This window comes from Bos grunniens, chromosome 9, assembly GCF_055505025.1.
Source record: "Bos grunniens cultivar Pamir isolate PY7600 chromosome 9, Bosgru_T2T1.0, whole genome shotgun sequence".
NCBI classification, from domain to species: domain Eukaryota; kingdom Metazoa; phylum Chordata; class Mammalia; order Artiodactyla; family Bovidae; genus Bos; species Bos grunniens.
Genome location: NC_141173.1, coordinates 83,868,297 through 83,887,680, shown reverse-complemented (window position 1 = coordinate 83,887,680; position 19,384 = coordinate 83,868,297). Strand labels below are relative to the sequence as shown.

The following is a 19,384-nucleotide window of genomic DNA, read 5'->3' as shown; positions in this document are numbered from 1 at the left end:
GGACAGCACAAAGACACGAAGATGGAAAGCTCAAGGGTGTGTCAGAGAAAATCAAAGTGATGTTGTTCCATCAGCTGCTTGTCACTGGCATTAACAAAACTTTTCAGTCACACATTTTTCAAAGAAAATCATAACATCTCACCCAGGGTAAAGAAGTGTCCAAATAAATTTATTTTCTCTTAGACTCGAAACATTTTCCTTTAATTATTTTGTGTGCTAATGTTAGGAAAAATTAAAAAAAGAAACATACTGTTTTGATTAACATTAAGGTACGGGTGAAAACTATTTGGTTTGACCATTTTAAGAAAAAATGTGGTTAAAATTTTGGAAACTATAGGAAGTAATGAAGGGGGGAAAAAATTGAGGATGAGCTCACTAGGAAATGAGAAATTGCCATACATGAAAAAATACTGAATAACTAAATAGAGTCAGTTTGATCAGAAGTTAGAACTGAAAATATCTTTGGAGATAATCTAGTTTGATTCTTTTATTTTACAGAAGATCGAACTCAGAGACCTCAAATGACTCTTCCTGCAGCAAAAAAAAAAAAATGAATTGAGGATGGGTGGAAAGGGATGAGCTAGGGAGATAGGTCAGGAGATTTATTGCCGTGTTGATGGGTTGCAGGGGAGTTTCATGGGAGTGAGAGCAGACAGTGTTGTTAGTGGGGAAGAATTGGTGGGAGGATTAATGGAACCTGGAGTAAGTGCAAGAGAAATGGCTAAAATGAGAAAAAGCAAAGAACAGCAACATTTCCAAAAGAAGAAAAAGCAGGTGTTTCCTTTTATAACGATGCTACTAGGGAGATTGAGAAGGAAGATGTGAATGTAGAAACGGGGGGTAGGGGTAGGATCAAGTATCCATCTACTTCTCTATGGGACTAGATCACAATAGGAAAAAGGATCAGCTTGCTGTACTGTGTTGACCAAATAGAGGGGTGGGATGCACAGTGGCTTATTACCTGCTGGGAAAAAAGAGAAAATCTGAGAGGAGATAGATTAAGAATAAAAAGAGAAGGATGGGTGAAACTACCTCTCAAAACAACCAAAATAATGGCAATAATAGAACAAAGTGACAACTTGGCTCCTTCCTTCCCCAAACCCTTACTCCAGAAGTCTTCCCCAGTCCAGTTAATATAATAAGCTTGCAGAGTCTCAGGTTCAGACCTCAATGGAATTGTCATTCTTGCTTTTTGTTTTCTTTTTTTTCCTATTCCAGGTTTCCATTTCTATTGATCTGATTGCTGAGAAACCTTGGTGGCATTAAGTCATTTTTTGCCCCATTCTTCCTTTCAAACCTCACATTTAATCCATCAGGAAAATCTGTTACCTCTCCTTTCGAAATATCTATATAGCCTGACTATGTTTTACCTCCTCCCTCAAACAACCCTAGGTAAACCCACCATGAAGTAGACTGGACTTCAGAAACAGCCTCCTACCTGATCTCCCTGCCCGTGTCTCACCTTGCCTCTCCTCCTGCCCTTACCATGCTCATAAGTGGCCGGGGCAATCCTATAAAATGTATGTCAGATCATACCACTCCTATGCTCACAACCTCCAGTGTCTTGCCTTGTCGCTCAGAATAAAAGGACCTCCACAACCTGGTCCCCTGTTATGTCTCTGACCTCCTACTGCTTTCTGCCTCACTCTGCTCTACCCACATTGGCTGTCATGCTCCTTGATTATTCCGTGTAGACTCCTGCGTCAGGGCACTTGCACTTACTCTTCTCTCTGCCCGGAGTGGTCTTTTTCCTTGTATGTGCAGGGCTCACTCCCATCCCTTCTCTAGCAATGCCTCTCTGCACCACCCTACTGAAATCACCACACCCAGTCCCAGCCTCCCACTCCTCATTCTCTGCTTCATTTTTCTTCATGGAACATATTACTGGCTGGTATATCACATCATTTGCTTATTTGTTTTATTGTCTGCGTCCTCTTTACTACAAATGTGAAAATCATAAAGGCCAAATTTGTATTCGTTTTGTTTGGAGGAGGAAATGGCAACCCACTCCAGTACTCTTGCCTGGAAAATCCCATGGATGGAGGAGCCTGGTAGGTTATAGTCCATGGGGTCTAAAAGAGTCAGACATGACTGAGTGACTTCACATTAATCACAACATAGTGTTTGGTGATGTACTGACAGTGCCTGTTTTGGAGCTTGGTGTGGTTTGATGGGTTAAGGGCAAGAGTAGCTAGTAACTACTGAAAGCATATGGGGTCCATGTAAGTCTAAGTGCTTTACATATATCAGTATATTTCATCTTCCCAGCAAATCCTATAAGGTAAATATTATTACTATCCCCATTTTACAGATAAGAAATCTAGAGTCACAGAGAAAATGTGAACTTACTCTAAGGCAAGCAGGACAGTTTCACTCCTGGTTTGGTGGTGCCCCTGCTCAGTTGCTAAGTCATGTCTGACTCTTTGCAACCCCACGGACTGTAGCCCTCTAGGCTCATCAGTCCATGGGACTTCCCAGGCAAGAATACTGGAGTGGGTTGCCATTTCCTTTTCCAGGGGGTCTTCCTGACCCAGCAATTGGGTCTCCTTCAGTGGCAGGAGGATTCTTTACCACTGAGCCACCAAGGAAGACCCTTGGACCAAGTTTTTTTTTTTTTTAAACAAAAACACCAAAAACATTTTGTATTTTATTCAAAACCCTAACATAAAACACATTCAGAACTTTCTTTGGTTGAATAATTAGCTATTTTTAATTATGTAAGATTATTCACAGTTTGGTAAAAATGTGCTTGTGTATTTCATATCATTAGTCTTCTACTGAGCAACTCTTGTTGTTGTTGTTCAGCTGCTCAGTCATGTCTGACTCTTTGCGATCGAATGGACTGCAGCATACCAACCTTCCCCGTCCTTCACCATTTCCTGGAGTTTGCCCAAACTCATGTCCATTGAGTCGGTGAGGCCATCCAACCATCTCATCTTCTGTCATCCCCTTCTCCTTCTGCCTGCAGTCTTTCCCAGCACCAGGATCTTTTCTAGTGAGTCAACTCTTCACATCAGATGGCCAAAGTATTGGAGCTTCAGTTTCAGCATCAGTGCTTCCAATGAATATTCAGGACCGATTTCCTTTAGAATTGACTGGTTTGATCTCCTTGCAGTCCAAAATTCTCAAGAGTCTTTTCCAACACCACAGTTCAAAAGTATCAATCCTTCAGTGCTCAGCCTTCGTTATGGTCCAAGTCTCACATCCATACATGACTACTGGAAAAACCATATCAACTCTTATCACCTTCTAAAGATGTCTTATTAGTTTTTCTTGCTTTTTTTTTCTTTGATTTCTTAGCATTTAGTGTCAACATAAAATATGTGGTTAGTTTACATTATAGTAGGCATAGAATAGTTAAACAGTTAGGCTCCTGTAACTAGAAGAAACTCCAGTACTTTGGCCACCTCATGTGAAGAGTTGGCTCATTGGAAAAGACTCTGATGCTGGGAGGGATTGGGGGCAAGAGGAGAAGGGGACTACAGAGGATGAAATGGCTGGATGGCATCACTGACTCGATGGACGTGAGTCTCAGTGAACTCCGGGAGTTGGTGATGGACAGGGAGGCCTGGCGTGCTGCCATTCATGGGGTCGCAAAGAGTCAGACACGACTGAGCAACTGAACTGAACTGAACTGAACTGAACTAGAAGATATGATAGAGTACCTAAGAATCTGTCCAATGGGGAAAATCTTTAAACTCAAATACGATTGGGAAGTTATCATTTGCCTCAAAGGACAGAAACCAAAGAACAAAACCCAGAGACAGCTGAAGAAATATTTGGAGGCAGACAGAAAATGTGGGGCCACTCAAATAACAGGCAGGATGAATTCCTATACTGTAGTCATATCAGGCATTAGAGCAACATCACTAAAGGAAATGCTACTTAGCATTCAGTGAGTAAGACTGTTGTCATTTAAAACCTGAACTGTAAATGATTAGTATTAAATGGCCTGGTATGTATTACAAAAAAGAAATTCAGAACAAACTGGACAGTGAAAGAATAAAGAGCTGAACCAAGCACGGCACAGAACAGGTAATTGTCATGGTCACACTTATCAAGGCTTTCATCAATTCCTAGTGAGAGAAAACCCAAAACTCATTGAATAAAATTTAGTTCGATAGAATATATTCTTCATTCAATAGAGATCCCTATTGTTGCTTTCTTAAAGCTAAATGACAAATCCAAAGATGGATTCATGGTCCAGACAATTGCAGTGAAGATTCTGTACCCATTGTGGGTGAACAAGATAAGCATACCCCATTTCTTACAGAATGATGTTCAAACAAAACTTTTGTCTGCCCAGCATCTCACATGTTTCAGGGGCTTAGACCATTTCTGTTTATTGTGATTACTGATATATTTGGACATATTTCTATGGTTTAGTTTTTATTTCCCAATAATTTTCTGCTTTTCTATGCCTTATTTTCTCCTTTCTTGCTTTTAGTTTTGAATTTATTTCCTGTTCTTTAAAGGAAAGCACATTAACATTGACCTACAGCCACTGGTCTTTATCCCTCCTTCCTATTGACATTATCACAATTATAATTATGAATTGTTTTTTACTTTCTTTTTCTCCTTTTTGTATTTCTGTTTTTCAGTTGTTAGGGAGGGCAAAACAAATGTTGATGAGGACATATTCTTCACTGCCAGACTTACAGGTACTACCCCATCTGATTTTCTTCCTATTTCTCTCAACTTCCATTATATGTAAGAATTTTAAGCCCAGTGAATTTCAAGGTTCCAATGAGCACATTACAGCCCATCTCCCTGCAGTATCACATCTCCTTGTTAGGTGTTTTGAGCCACAGTTTTGTTCCTTTAGGTCATCCATCAATGCACTTCCAGAAACAAGTGCTGAACGATCTCATCTGCTGGTCATCCTTCTTACTTTTCTACTCATTGTTGCAGGTGGATTTCTATCCTCAAATTTTATGTTGTAATTTCCATTCAGATGTCAGGAGGGATAGCAGGTTTGCCATGTTAAATTAGAATTTTCTCAGTCATCATCTATACCGCTGCTGCTGCTGCTGCTGCTAAGTCGCTTCAGTCGTGTCCGACTCTGTGCGACCCCGTAGACAGCAGCCCACCAGGCTCCTCCGTCCCTGAGATTCTCCAGGCAAGAACACTGGAGTGGGTTGCCATTTCCTTCTCCAATGCATGAAAGTGGAAAGTGAAAGGGAAGTCGCTCGGTTGTGTCCGACTCTTAGCGACCCCATGGACAGCAGCCTAGCAGGCTCCTCTGTCCATGGGAGTTTCCAGGCAAGAGTACTGGAGTGGGGTGCCAGTGCCTTCTCCGTCATCTATATTAGTGACACCCAAACCTCAGTCCTCAAGCTCTTTCTTGAGTCCCAGGCCCATATATCAAAAATTTTTTTCTGAACATTTTTATTTGGACATCTCCCAGGATAGCTATCAAATTCAACATGACATAAAATGAAGTTTTCTTTCTTTTACTGAGCTTCCCATATTTTCTCCTTTGGGCAGACAGTGGCCACATCTTTCTCCCAGTTGCTCAAGTCAGAAACTGAATGTCGTCTTTGCCACTTTGCTCCCATTCACCAGCCCTCTAATGATTCAACAAGTTCTTTCAATTATTTCTTTCAACTTCCTAAATATCTCTTAAGTGTTTCCACTTCCAACTATCTTCTCTGACATGCTTATTAAAACATTCTGACTTATATTCCTACGGTTATTCTTACCCTTTTCCAGACAATTCTTTGTATGGCTACCAGAGAAACTTTTCTAAAATTCAAATATGATCCTGTCTCTTTCTTGCTCAGGATTTCTCAATGGCTCCTCATTGTTCTAGGGAAAAGGTTAAAAAGTTCTTATTGTGAAATGGAGGGCTTCGCTGGTGGCTCAGTTGGTAAAGAACCCACCTGCCAGTGTAGGAAACACAAAAGACACGGGTTTGATCCCTGTATTGAGAAGATGCCCTAGAGGAGGAAATGGCAACTCATTCCAGTATTCTTGCCTGGAAAATCCCATGGAGAGAGGAGCCTGGTGGGCTACAGGCTGTGGGGCTGCAAAGGGTCAGACATGACAGAGCACTCACTCACACACATACAAAGCTTCTTATGATCCAGATCATGCCTTTCCTTCTTTCTTGTAACTTCTGTAACTATCTTTCAAGAGTACACAGTGCATTAAATGTTCTATGACTTTTTCTTACCCTCTGGCTTTTGCACATACTCTTTCCTCTGCCTGGAACCCTCTACCTTCCATCTACGCCTGGCCTGTTCTTTGTTCTCCAAGGTCACCTTCTCGGAGGTGTCTTCATTGGTGCTTAAAGTGGTCCTCTCCATTATTTTCATAGGACCCATGTTTGATGTTCTTCAAGCACTTACCCCAGTGGACCATAACATATTTAGGTAAGAATTGCAAATAGTGTTTAGCAACATAGGCTTTTGCACATTCTTAGATATTAATTTAGCTAAATACTTCTTTAGCACTGGTGCTCGGGTCTAATGTACATTTTAACCTAAGAGAAATGTGAAGAAAACATGTCATAATAACTTTGTTTCATGTAAGTTAATGATTGGGTAATTTATTGAAAACTACTATAAGAGGCTTGCTTTTTTTGTTTAATATCCATTTCTGTATATACCACTAGTATTTAATGATATTCAGTTCAGTTCAGTTCAGTCACTCAGTCGTGTCCAACTCTTTGCGACCCCATGAAACAGCATAGCAGGCCTCCCTCTCCATCACCAACTCCCGGAGTTTACCCAAACTCATGTGCATCGAGTCGGTGATGCCATCCAGCCATCTCATCCTCTGTCGTCCCCTTCTCTTCCTGCCCCCAATCCCTCCCAGCATCAAGGTCTTTTCCAATGAGTCAACTCTTTGCATGAGGTGGCCAAAGTATTGGAGTTTCAGCCGCAACATCAGTCCTTCCAATGAACACCCAGGACTGGTCTCCTTTAGGATGGACTGGTTGGATTTCCTTGCAGTCATAGCAAATATATATCAACATCAGAAAGCCATGATCCTAAAACATTTTATATTGCATTTTCAACCCAATCTCTTGCTGAAAATTGCATTTCTTTAATCCCCCTTTGGTCTGCCATCATAGGCTAATACTGATGGCTTTCCAAAAAAACCAGCCTTATGAAATACAACGTTATGTGTACCAAGAATATTATTGATTGTATTGTACTGCTTAGTGTTCTCACGATGAGTGATCTTGTGGAAGAAATTTCCTTCTGATCAGGGAATTAGGCACAGTTGTTTTCTTGAGCAATAAAAAGTACTTTATGTGAGTGTGAAGCTTACAAATAATTGTTTTCCTCTTCTCAGTAACAACTAGGATTATGTAATATGCATTTCTTGAACTAACTTTACTCTGCCTTGTATTTCTACCCATTTTTATTCCATTGCCTCATCTTTCTTACTTATTTAAAATTTTATTTTCATTTTTCTATATTGTTTAATTCATTATAAGTGTCATATATAATTCCTTTTGGAGAAAGAGCAGTATAAATAAATACACAAATAAAATAGTTGCCATGTTGAAGCATTTGCACAATAAAGAATGAATACTATTTGTATAAATGTCAAAAAGAAGTGAAATGTCATATGTGTTTCAGGGTAAAATTCTGTCTTTTTAGAAATGAAGATACTCTGTGTGTGTGCATGCTAAGTCACTTAAGTTGTATCCGGCTCTTTGCAACCCTATGGACCTTAGCCCATCAAGCTTCTCTGTTCATAGGATTCTCCAGGCAAGAGTACTGGAGTGGGCTGCCATTTCCTTGTCCAAGGCCTCTTTTCCACCCCAGGGATTGACCCTACTTCTCTTATGTCTCCTGCATTGGCAGGTGGATTCTTTACCACTAGTGCCACCTGGGAAACCAGAAGATACTATAAAAATAATATTATCCTTCATCCTTTGCTTCACGGACACAAATATCAGAGGATTGTCTCACATCCACAGACTGTCTTCATGCCTGTGTATTGATTTGACTGATAGGTGCATTCTTACAATTAGGCAAGGATAAGCTAGAATTCAGGTCATCATTGTATGTCTAAAACCTTACAGATGGAGGGATGTGTTTTTCTTTTCCTTTTCTGGCTAATCCAACAAATTGCCTAATGTCCATAATTTCATTTATAATCAATGGAGTAAGTAATCACATGTGAACACCTGTTCTTCTTCTATTTATTCTGTTGAGCATAAATACAGCTGCAGTCCTCAGAAAGTCATAAATAAAACTCACAACTGAAAGATTAAACAAACTAGTGATCTGTTACACTTCAGATGTCTGAATAGTGGAATTCTCTCTTCCAGAGAAAACTGCAGATCTGATAGTATTTTTATGACATTAGCAATATTCCCTTATGAAATTAACATCATTTTAATTTTTTCCTATATATAGTATACTGTTTTCTCCAAGGATAATCAAAAACTATTAACTTATTTCTTAAAAAGACTCAAATATCTGTACACAGAAATTTTTCAGTGTTTTAAATATATTAAGCTTATTATTTGAAGATGGAGGTGACATTCTTTGGAAGATAATAGATCATTGTGTATGCAAACCAATTAGATAAAGTAGGCTTGTGTATAATCATTGGCAAGCAGTAATCAGAGTTGTGTAAAGAAAAATTTTTTATTATTAAGTTATTTAAATAGTTCTGATTAAGCATGAGAAAGAACAACTGATATATTTCAAGTATCTTTTGCAAAGTGATTTTGAAGTGTCTATAAGCAAATGTCTCAGTTTGAAGTATTTGCCAATAGTCTTTCTCTAGGAATTTGTTGTTAGCACAGAATAGGTTTTATCCCTCAGTGGTCTACTTTTTTTTAAGATCAAAGAGAAAACTTTTCTGATTTGTATGATATATGATTTTTGATTGCCATTTTTAATAAAATAAATAGAAGATACATAAACAAAATCCACATTTTAGTCAGAAATCAATCTTCCCTCAGCTCATAATAAAAATGTTATCAATGAGATATTTTGAAAAAATAAAAAAGAGAGAAACCTGGTTTAGGAATAGTGAAAAAAAATCTAGGGTATTTATATAAGCCCACCATTTGCTGTTGTTGCTAAAAGACTAACAAAATGATGCACTGATTTTAAACACAAAAACATACAAACAAGGAGCACTCAGGTATTGACCACATAAAGTATTTAGTACGTAATTTTTGTTTTGACCACGAGTTCATTGAAGAATTATGCTGTTTTGTTAACAGGTTTGCAGTAGGATATTGACATTTACAGATTAGACAGTTTTCCAAAGAGGATTTCTGATTTCTTCAGAAGTATGGATAGAGAAAACAAGATCCAGAGATTGCTTTGTGGGCTTCTCTGATAGCTCAGTTGGTAAAGAATCAGCCTGCAATGCAGGAGACCCCAGTTCAATTCCCGGGTTGGGAAGATCCCCTGGAGAAGGAAAAGGCTACCCACTCCAGTATTCTGGCCTGGAGACTCCATAGACTACATAGTCTTTGTACTAGTAAATTCAACTTTTGAACAATCGTGCAAATGCTTACTATTTTTTAGGTAGTATTTGGGACTTTCACTTAATATTCACAATGGTTTTATTAAATGGATGCAAGTATCAAACTATATATAAACGAGCTTGGGACAATTCATTTGGAGAGAAGAAGACTACGGAAAGAAATAACACTCCAAATATTTGAAGGACTGACATAAAAATAAGGCAATTTTTGCACTTGCACTTGCTTCTCCAGAGGCCAGTAGAAATGTTCATGGCTGGGAGTTATATGGTGGTGGTTTTGGGGTTGGGAAGATCCCCTGGAGAAGGGAATGGCAACCCACTCCAGTATTCTTGCTGGGAGAATTCCATGGACAGAGGAGCCTGGCAGACTACAGTCCATGGGGTTGCAAAGAGTTGGACATGACTGAGAGACTAACACTTTCAATTTTGGCTTTCTTTAGGGAATAACTTTCTGAACAGAATTGGAGAATGTAAAACAGATTTGCTTTGTGATATAATGAGTTTTGTACCACTAAATGATTTTAAACTAGAAGTTGAAAACTCTGCCTCTACAAATATTTTAAAGAGGATTGGTTCCTAGATGGAAGACTTGATCTTATGACTTCTGAGGTCCTTTTCAAAGTTAACAATCTATGCTTCTAATGAATGATTTATGTCAACTTTCAATTTCTTCTTTTCCCTTGAACATTGAAAGCTACAAACTGACATTTACCAAGGCTGTCAAAGGACATGAGAGGACAGTACAAATGTCCTACTATGCTCAAAGAGAAACCTAAATGCTTAGTTGGCTCTTGCTCCTCCCTAATGATGTTGGAGAAGATAGTGTAAAGGAAGGAATGAATGAATGAACAGATAAATAAATAAGTATAAGCCTTCTGTTGAGATGCAAGGGTTCACATTATGGATGTAGGCAACACTGGAGTAACATATCTGAAGCCAAATGGAATGAGCTGCAGAGAACTTCTCTAATGAGATGAACTTTAAAGGCAAAAGAAGCTCATAGCGTGCAGGAGAGAAGAGGCCATCTTTGCCATACGAGTCAATCTCTGAAATAATTTGGAGTTCATATAAGTGTCTTTATCGACTATAAATCGTTATCTTCTCTGTGCATTTTCCATGTAAGATGTTTATTTGGAATTCATGAAAATTTTACTTTAAAACATCTCTAACGACAATCCAATCTGGTGTCAGGAAAACTTATTTAAATATGATCATTTCTGGACACAGTTCTAGTTTATTGGCAGACAATTCTATGGTTTATGTTCATGCATACATACTAAGCTGCTTCAGTTGCGTCCGGCTCTTTGCAACCCTTTGGACTGTAGCCCACCAGGTTCCTCTGTCCATGCGATTCTTGAAAGATAAGGTATATTGACTGATCAGTTCCTGCTCACCTATTCATTTTTAACTTTGAGTCAAGCATAGAATTAGATCAACTGACTCAACACTACTCAAAGCAAGTGTATTAGACATGCTAGGATTTTCCTAATTACCTAGTCTTGTGGCTAACCACCATCCTCTCCCTCCTGCTGGAAGAACTTACTTCCATTTACTGTTTAATGGGACAAGAGCTGTTTGCTGAGACAACGTCTTAGCCAAGTACATTAAAGAGAAGAATACTTGTGAGTATAAGCACATTTCTCACATAAATAAACCCTGAGTAGTTTCTCCCCATTTTCCCTACTGTTTCATTTTTTCCCTTTGATATAATTTACTGCTTATTCTGTTAAAGCAATTAGATATTTGTGTTAATTATATATTTATTGTCTGTGCTGAAGTGAAGGTACTTAACTCAGGATGGGAAATGGCTTGCAGAAGTTTATTCTGAGAGTAACTTTTTGTTTTGCTGTGTTCTCTGAGGCACAGTCTATTTGTTCAACCCTGTTGTATGGCTCTCTAAAAATACATCAAACTAAAATGACCCTCAAAGCAGCACTTCTTCTGTGCTGTTTGCTGCTTAAAAATGTGTTGATTATACGACTTTATTCTTTAGCACCACTGGAGAAGAGAGGTGACTGGATAGACAGGTGACCGGATAAATAGGTAATGTGCATAATCCTTCTCATTTACCACGATTCAACTGTTTATGAAGTGAAATTTGTGAAACAAGTGTAAGGAATAGCAAAAGTATTTTCATATAAGTACAGAGAGCACGAGTCATTTTAGGGAAGAAAATGACATGAAAAGGGCGTTAATAAAGTAGCTTTTCTAAAAAAGATTTTTTTGATGTGGATCATTTTTAAAGTCTTTATTGAATGTATTACAATATTGTTTCTGTTTTTTTTTTTTTTTTTTTTAATGTTTTGGTTTTTTGGCATTGAGGCATGTGGGATCTTAGCTCCCCAACCAGAGATTGAACCTGCACCTTCTGCATTGGAAAGTGAAGTCTCAACCAACGTTTAACTCTGGTATTTTTGCAGCTTTGGAAGGTGTACATGTGTGCGTGCATACACCAGTCTGTGTGTACATAAAGCCATTTTTGAAACCTATGCACTGTCTTTGCCCTGCACAGGTGAAGTGCCTGACAACGGACATGGTAATTGATAAGAGATAAGGGGTTAAGAATAGAAGGAAGCAGCAAAGGGTTTAGATAGTGAGTGTCAACCTCACATGGTATCAAGAGCTTTAAAATACAAATGGAGTTTTCCTCTTGCCTGCTCACTCTCTTGATTTATATTTCCCTGAACCTAGAGTGAGGTTCAGGGAAGGAGATCCCATGCCAGCTGAAGATTCAAGAACAGTGATATATTTTCCTCCTGATCCTCCCGTCCACCTTGCTGTCAATCAAAGCAGTTGCGTCATCATCACCTCTTTTCCGTTTCAAGCCACAAACCAGTGTCGTTTCACCTCCTCTGCATTCTGAATTCTGTTCATACATTGTATTGGTAAACTACACTGCATTTTGCTTCATGTTTCCCTCTCATATCTCTCCCACATTTTTTTCCATGCCAGATAGCTACCTGTCCCAGATGCTTTTAATTTTGTATATTGATCAATTTTAGTCTCCTCGTGGACTACCTACCTACGGCTGTTCTGCACGTCTCACTATCGTCCTTGGGGTCAGCATTGTTTTCCTCATCCACACCTTAGCCCCTTGAAGTTCTTCCTAAAATGTTCTTGGTCATTTCCCCAAAAGGGTTACAGTGTCTTGTCACTGACATGTTCTCCAGAATTGGGCTTCACTGGTGGCTCAGACAGTAAAGAATCTGCCTGCCGTGCAGGAGACTCAGGTTTGATCTCTGGGTTGGGAGGATCCCCTGGAGAAGAGAATGGCTACCCACTCTAGTACTCTTGCTTGGAGAATTAAGATGCACATAGCATTCATCACAGTCTCTCACGGACAAACTTTGGACTTCATTTCCTTACTTCTGTTCTTCAGTTCATGTGTCTTTAATCTTATTAGATCAGTTCAGTCGCTCAGTCGTGTCCAACTCTTTGCGGCCCCATGGACTGCAGCACACCAGGCTTCTCTGTCCATCACGAACTCCTGGAGCTTACTCAAACTCATGTCCATCGAGTTGGTGATGCCATCCAACCATCTCATCCTCTGTCATCCCCATCACCTCCTGCCTTCAACCTTTCCCAACATCAGGGTCTTTTCAAATGAGTCAGTTCTTCGCATTAGGTGGCCAAAGTATTGGAGTTTCAGCTTCAGCATCAGTCCTTCCAATGAATATTCAGGACTGATTTCCTTCAGGATGGACTGGTTGTATCTCCTTGCAGTCCAAGGGACTCTCAAGAGTCTTTTCTAATGCCACATTTCAAAAGCATCAGTTCTTTGGTACTCAGCTTTCTTTATGGTCCGATTCTCACATCCATATATGACTACTGGAAAAATCATACCTTTGACTAGACAGGGCTTTGTTGGCAAAGTAATGTTTCTGCTTTCTAATATGCTGTCTAGGTTGGTCATAACTTTCCTTCCAAGGAGCAGGCGTCTTTTAATTTCATGGCTGCAGTCACCATCTGCAGTGATTTGGGAGCCCCCCAAATAAAGTCCCTCACTGTTTCCACTGTTTCCCCATCTATTTGCCATCAAGACATGGGACCAGATACCTTGATCCTGGTTTTCTAAATGCTGAGTTTTAAGCCAACTTTTTCACTCTCCTCTTTCACTTTCCTCAAGAGACTCTTTAGTTCTTCACTTTCTGCCGTAAGGGTGGTGTCATCTTTGTATCTGAGGTTATTGATATTTCTCCCAGCAATCTTGATTCCAGCTTGTGCTTCTTCCAGCCCAGCATTTCTCATGATATACTCTGCATGTAAGTTAAATAAGCAGGGTGACAATATACAGCCTTGACGTACTCCTTTTCCTAGTTGGAACCGGTCTATTGTTCCATGTCCAGTTCTAACAGTTGCTTCTTGACCTGCATATGGGTTTCTCAGGAAGCAGGTCAGATGATCTGGTATTCCCATCCCTTGAAGAATTTTCCACAGTTTGTTATGGTCCACACAGTCAAAGGCTTTGGCATAGTTAATAAAGCAGAAGTAGATGTTTCTCTGAAATTCTCTTGCTTTTTTTGAAGATCCAATGGATGTTGGCAATTCAATCTCTGGTTCCTTTGTCTTTTCTAAATCAAGCTTAAACAACTGGAATTTCATGGTTCACATGTGTATTGAAGCCTGATTTGGAGAATTTTGGGCATTACTTTACTAGTATGTGAGATGAGTGCAATTGTGCAGTAGTTTGAACATTCTTTGGCATTGCCTTTCTTTGGGATTGGAATGAAAACTGACCTTTTCCAGTCCTGAGGCCACTGCTGAGTTTTCCAAATTTGCTGGCATATTGAGTGCAGCACTTTCACAGCATCATCTTTTAAGATTTGAAATAGCTCAACTGGAATTCCGTCACTTCCACTATCTTTGTTCATAGTGATCCTTCCTAAGGCCCACTTGACTTCACATTCCAGAAAGACTGGCTCTAGGTGAGTGATCACACCATCACAGTTATCTGGGTCATGAAGATCTTTTGTATAATTCTTTTGTGTATTCTTTCCACCTCTTCTTAATATCTTCTACTTCTGTTAGGTCCATACCATTTCTGTCCTTTATTGTGCCCAGCTTTGCATGAAATGTTCCCTTGGTATCTCTAATTTTCTTGAAGAGATCTCTAGTCTTTCCCATTCTATTCTTTTACATAATTTCTCTGCATTGATCACTGAGGAAGACTTTCTTATCTCTCTTTGTTATTCTTTGGAACTCTGCATTCCAATGGGTATATTCTTCCTTTTCTCCTTGGCCTTTAGCTTCTCTTCTTTTCTCAAACAACCATTTTGCCTTTTTGCATTTCTTTTTCTTGGGGATGATCTTGATCATTGCCTCCTGTACAATTCGTGAACCTCCATCCATTGTTCTTCAGGCACTCTGTCTATAAGATCTAATCCTTTGAATCTATTTGTCACTTTCACTGTATAATCGTAAGGGATTTGATTTAGGTCATATCTGAATGGTCATGTGGTTTTTCCTACTTTCTCCAATTCAAGTCTCAATTTGGCAATAAGGAGTTCATGACCTGAGCCACAGTCAGCTCCAGGTCTTATTTTTGCTGACTGCATAGAGCTTCTCCATCTTTGGCTGCAAAGAATATAATCAATCTGATTTCAGTATTGACCATCTGGTGATGTCCACGTGTAGTCTTCTCTTGTGTTGTTGGAAGAGGGTGTTTACTCTGACCAGTGTGTTCTCTTGGCAAAACTCTATTAACCTTTGACCTGCTTTGTTTTGCACTCTGAGGACAAATTTGCCTGTTACTCCAGGTATCTTTTGACTTCCACGTTTGCATTCCAGTCCCCTATAATGAAAAGGACATCATTTTTGGGTATTAGTTCTAGAAGGTCTTCTAGGTCTTCATAGAACCGTTCAACTTCAGCTTCTTCAGCATTACTGGTTGGGGCATAGACTTGGATTACTCTGATATTGAATGGTTTGCCTTGGAAATGAACAGAGATCGTTCTGTCATTTTTGAGATTGCATCCAAGTACTGCATTTCAGACTCTTTTGTTGACTATGATGGCTACTCTATTTCTTGTAAGTGATTCTTTTCCACAGTAGTAGATATAATGGTCATCTGAGTTAAATTCACCCGTTCCCGTCCATTTTAGTTCCCTGATTCCTAAAATGTTGATGTTCACTCTTGCCATTTCCTATTTGACCACTTCGAATTTGCCTTGATTCATGGACCTAACATTCCAGGTTCCTATACAATATTGCTTTTTACAGCATTGGACTTACATCCATCACCAGTCACACCCACAACTGGGTGTTGATTTTGCTTTGGCTTCATCTCTTCATTCTTTCTGGAACTGTTTCTCCACTGATCCAGCAGCATGTTGGGCACCTACTTGCCTGGGGAGTTCATCTTTCAGTTTCCTATCTTTTTGCCTTTTTATACTGTTCATGAGGTTCTCAAGCCAAGAATATTGAAATAGTTTGCCATTCCCTTCTCCGGGGGACCATGTTTTGTCAGAACTGTCCTCCATGACCCATCCATCTTGGATGGCCCTACATGGCATGGCTCACGGTTTCTTTGAATTAGACAAGGCTGTGATCAGTTTGGTTAGTTTTCTGTGATGTGATTTTCGAGATGGTAAGAGAGGTGTGCCTGTTCCCCTTGTCCCTTCGGTTTGGGGGTCAGGTGCTGCTTCGTTGTTGTCATCCTCACCACCTGCCATGGAGAACTGACTTTTTTGGCCGGGCGCATGCCCCATGTTCCCTCCTCTTTTGTGGGGGTTGCCTGCAGGCGTGGGAGTGATCATGGTGGGCTGGGTTGTGTGTGAAGGGGGGCCTTCGGGCTTCTCTCACACACCCCCATCCAGAGGCTGATGGATGTCTTGTTAGACAAACTTATCTCACACTCCCATGATACAGTTATTCCAGTGTAAATGCAAAGCCTTTAAGATAACAGCCTTGTAAGCCTAGATTAGGTTTTCTTTCAAATCCACCCAAGTGTGTCTCTCTTGTCATTAAATAGTCACCATCACTAGTCTTTCCTGAAGCCTTTCTGGATTAACCAGAGGGAACAGCACTTTTCTTTATGAAACACATAATTCCTGCAGATGTCCATGGGCAACTCCATACCCCTTCCAATTTACCTTTGACCTGTTTCTAATGTCAACCCAGCATATCCATAGGTGATGTTCTTAATTGGGTATCTCAGAGATTGGTAGAGGCCATTCTGTTGCAGGATGTGTGTATGTATGCACGTGCATACGTGTGAGTCTGCAGGTTTTGAGAGGACTCAACCGAGGAATTCATGTACCTTGTGTCTAGCAAAGCAAACACACTTGTATATATAGGTACAGAATTGATTCTTTGGGATGACAGTGAAAAGGTATTGTCAAGATATCTATCTCCTTGGCTGGCACCAGACACAATAATAATCTTTGTTTTTTTTTTTTTTTAGGTTCAAATTCTTTTTTTTTTTTTCACACATGGATGTATATATTCTTTTTCAAATTCTTTCCCTATTTAGATTGTTATATAATATTGGGCAGAGTTCCCTGTGCTATTCAATAGGTCCTTGTGGGTTTTAAGTATAGCTGTGTGTATATGTCAATCCCAAACTCCCTAACTATCCCTCACCCCTATCCTTCCCCACGGTAACCAAAACAGTAATGCTTTAATGAGTACGGCTCATAACAATTTTTTGATGTAGGTATTATGATTGTTCTCATTTGCTGATGAGAAAACTGAGATACAGAGAGGTTAATACCTTTTCTAAGGTAAAACAGCTTGAAAGTGTTAGAGGCAGAGGTAAAATCAGGCTTTCTGATATCACAAACCCACTCTTAACCACTGTGCCATGTTGCCATTACAGCTGATGTATTTTTTAGATTTGTATTGAAGACAAACTGTATATATTTTTTAAAGTAGAAGAATAGTATTTAAAATGGTTAATAAAAAACTATGGAGCCTTTATTTTTGTCTTGGAATAGCTCAAATGGATTCTGGTTAGCAATTTAGAAATTCTTTCTGCATAAAAGTTTAATGTAATATATAAATATTTAAATTAATATTAAATGTAAACATATGCTTTAAAAAGCATATGTATTTTAAATTTACACCAGGGTATTGAGTATTATTTTTCCTACACATAAAAAATGCACCAATGTGGAAAATGAATGATGATGTCTAAAAAATAAAATAAATTGCACAGTTAAGAAATGAAAAATTAAATTACACATATGTGCTGCCTCCAGAAGTTCATGCAGGGCACAGAAATAGCTGTGTAGGGGGCACAAGAGCCATAAGCAATTTGGTTTTTATTCATGCAGAATTAAACTTCTCTACTCTTGTTCCTGGACTTGATTTTCATCTTCTTCTTTGTCTCTTTATTGGATGTGAAATTAATAAGAATTTAGATGGTTTCTAAGGGAATTCTCAATTAGCACAAGTAAAAAACTATATGATGAATAGGTAGGGTTGTAAGTGGCTTCTTTGTCAATGAATCTAAGGTGTGATGAAAGTTTCCTGTAGTTTATTTTTTCACAATTTCTTCTTCTTTTTTTCAATAAAAAATTTTTTTAATGTTTATTTATTTGGCTGCACCGCATCTTAGTTGTGCCACACAGGATCTTCCTTTTTGGTGCACGGACTCTCTAGATGTGATGCACGGCTCAGTGCTTGCAATGCATGGCTTAGTTGCTCTGAGGCATGTGAGATACCAGTTCCCCAACCAGGGCTTGAACCCATATCCCCTGCATTGCAAGGCAGATTCTTAACCACTGGACTGCCAGGGAAGTCCCCACAATTTCGTCTTAACCATATTAAATATGCTGCCATTTGATGTATCACTTTTTGAAAGCATATTTTTTGGTTTTTTTGACCATGAAATTTTTTATTTTAAATATTTTTAATGTTAAATAATGATATACAAATTTGATGCTAATGTTACCACTCCTTTTTTTGCATCTGGAAAACAGCATAAGCAATGTGTCTTTGCTTTGAATGTCAGTTTTCCTGAATTACAGTGATGTTGGTCTATCTCTGAGCCATAGATAGGAGCCATGTATATTTCTTGTTGAAGCTTGCAGTCAGCATAATCATACTCGTACTTTTTTGTGGCTGAAATTTAGGATGAAGAATTCCTGTTTGGCATCCCTGTTTCAGAGAAGAGCCTAATGGAAGAGCCCGAGTCTATGAAGTACACATGTCCTGGTACAGGGTCAGGTACCAGGGCTTGGTGATATCAAAAGTTGGAGTAGCGCCCAAACTGTTCAGAGTATGTTTCTCTGTGTTTCTATAAAAGATAGGGAAAAACCGTTTAATACTCAAATGAGAACGTGTTAAACTGAAAAGTATTTGAGTTACCATGTATGGCATGTTGGTATAATTGTTATAACTGGTGAATACATATTGTTGTTATTAGAAATTCTGAAAGGTCTCTCAAAGGAAGGTTGGCAGTTAAAGCCACTTTCCGACTTTCAGAAGCAACATTTCTATAACAAGTGGACCATGAAACATGTAATCTGTCACTGGAAAAGTTGTAAATTTAATCTTTGCCATCACATAGCTGTTCCTTTTGTTGTTATTGTTGTTCACTTGCTGAGTCATGTCCAGCTCTTTGCGACCCCATGGACCACAGCACGCCAGGCTTCCCTGTCCTTCATCATCTCCCGGAGCTTGCTCAAACTCATGTCCAGCTGTTCCTTTAAGCATCCATTACTCTTGCTGTTCCTTCCTTCCCTCTTCCCACCCCTAGTGATGCCAATAAGGCATGCCTCGCCTGGCCCCTAAGCAGGTGGTTACAAGCCCCCTCTCTCCTCATCTCTCCAGCCTATCTGATATTACTTCCTGGTTGTGACTTACTCTCATGGTTGGGCTGACAGTATTCTAAGTTCCAGATGCAATATGATTGAATAGAAAAAATTTGATGTATATGGTGCTCCGTCCAAAATTTGACACAAAAAGGGACCTG

The 19,384-nt window shown here is 39.3% G+C and overlaps 1 protein-coding gene across 2 annotated transcripts in view; it reads left to right on the top strand.

The window, feature by feature from the left end:
* The window catches only part of EPM2A (EPM2A glucan phosphatase, laforin), a 126,312-nt gene extending 107,336 nt beyond the window's left edge, over positions 1-18,976 (top strand). The window contains exon 4 of one of the 2 annotated variants that reach the window (XM_086316608.1): positions 18,543-18,976. In XM_086316608.1, the coding sequence (XP_086172734.1) occupies positions 18,543-18,547 (5 nt within the window). In that variant the 3' untranslated portion in view covers positions 18,548-18,976. Of the gene's footprint in view, positions 1-6,319; positions 6,394-18,542 lie in introns of those variants that run through there. The other variant, XM_086316607.1, reaches the window with a different exon arrangement.
* The last annotated feature ends 408 nt before the right edge of the window (positions 18,977-19,384 follow it).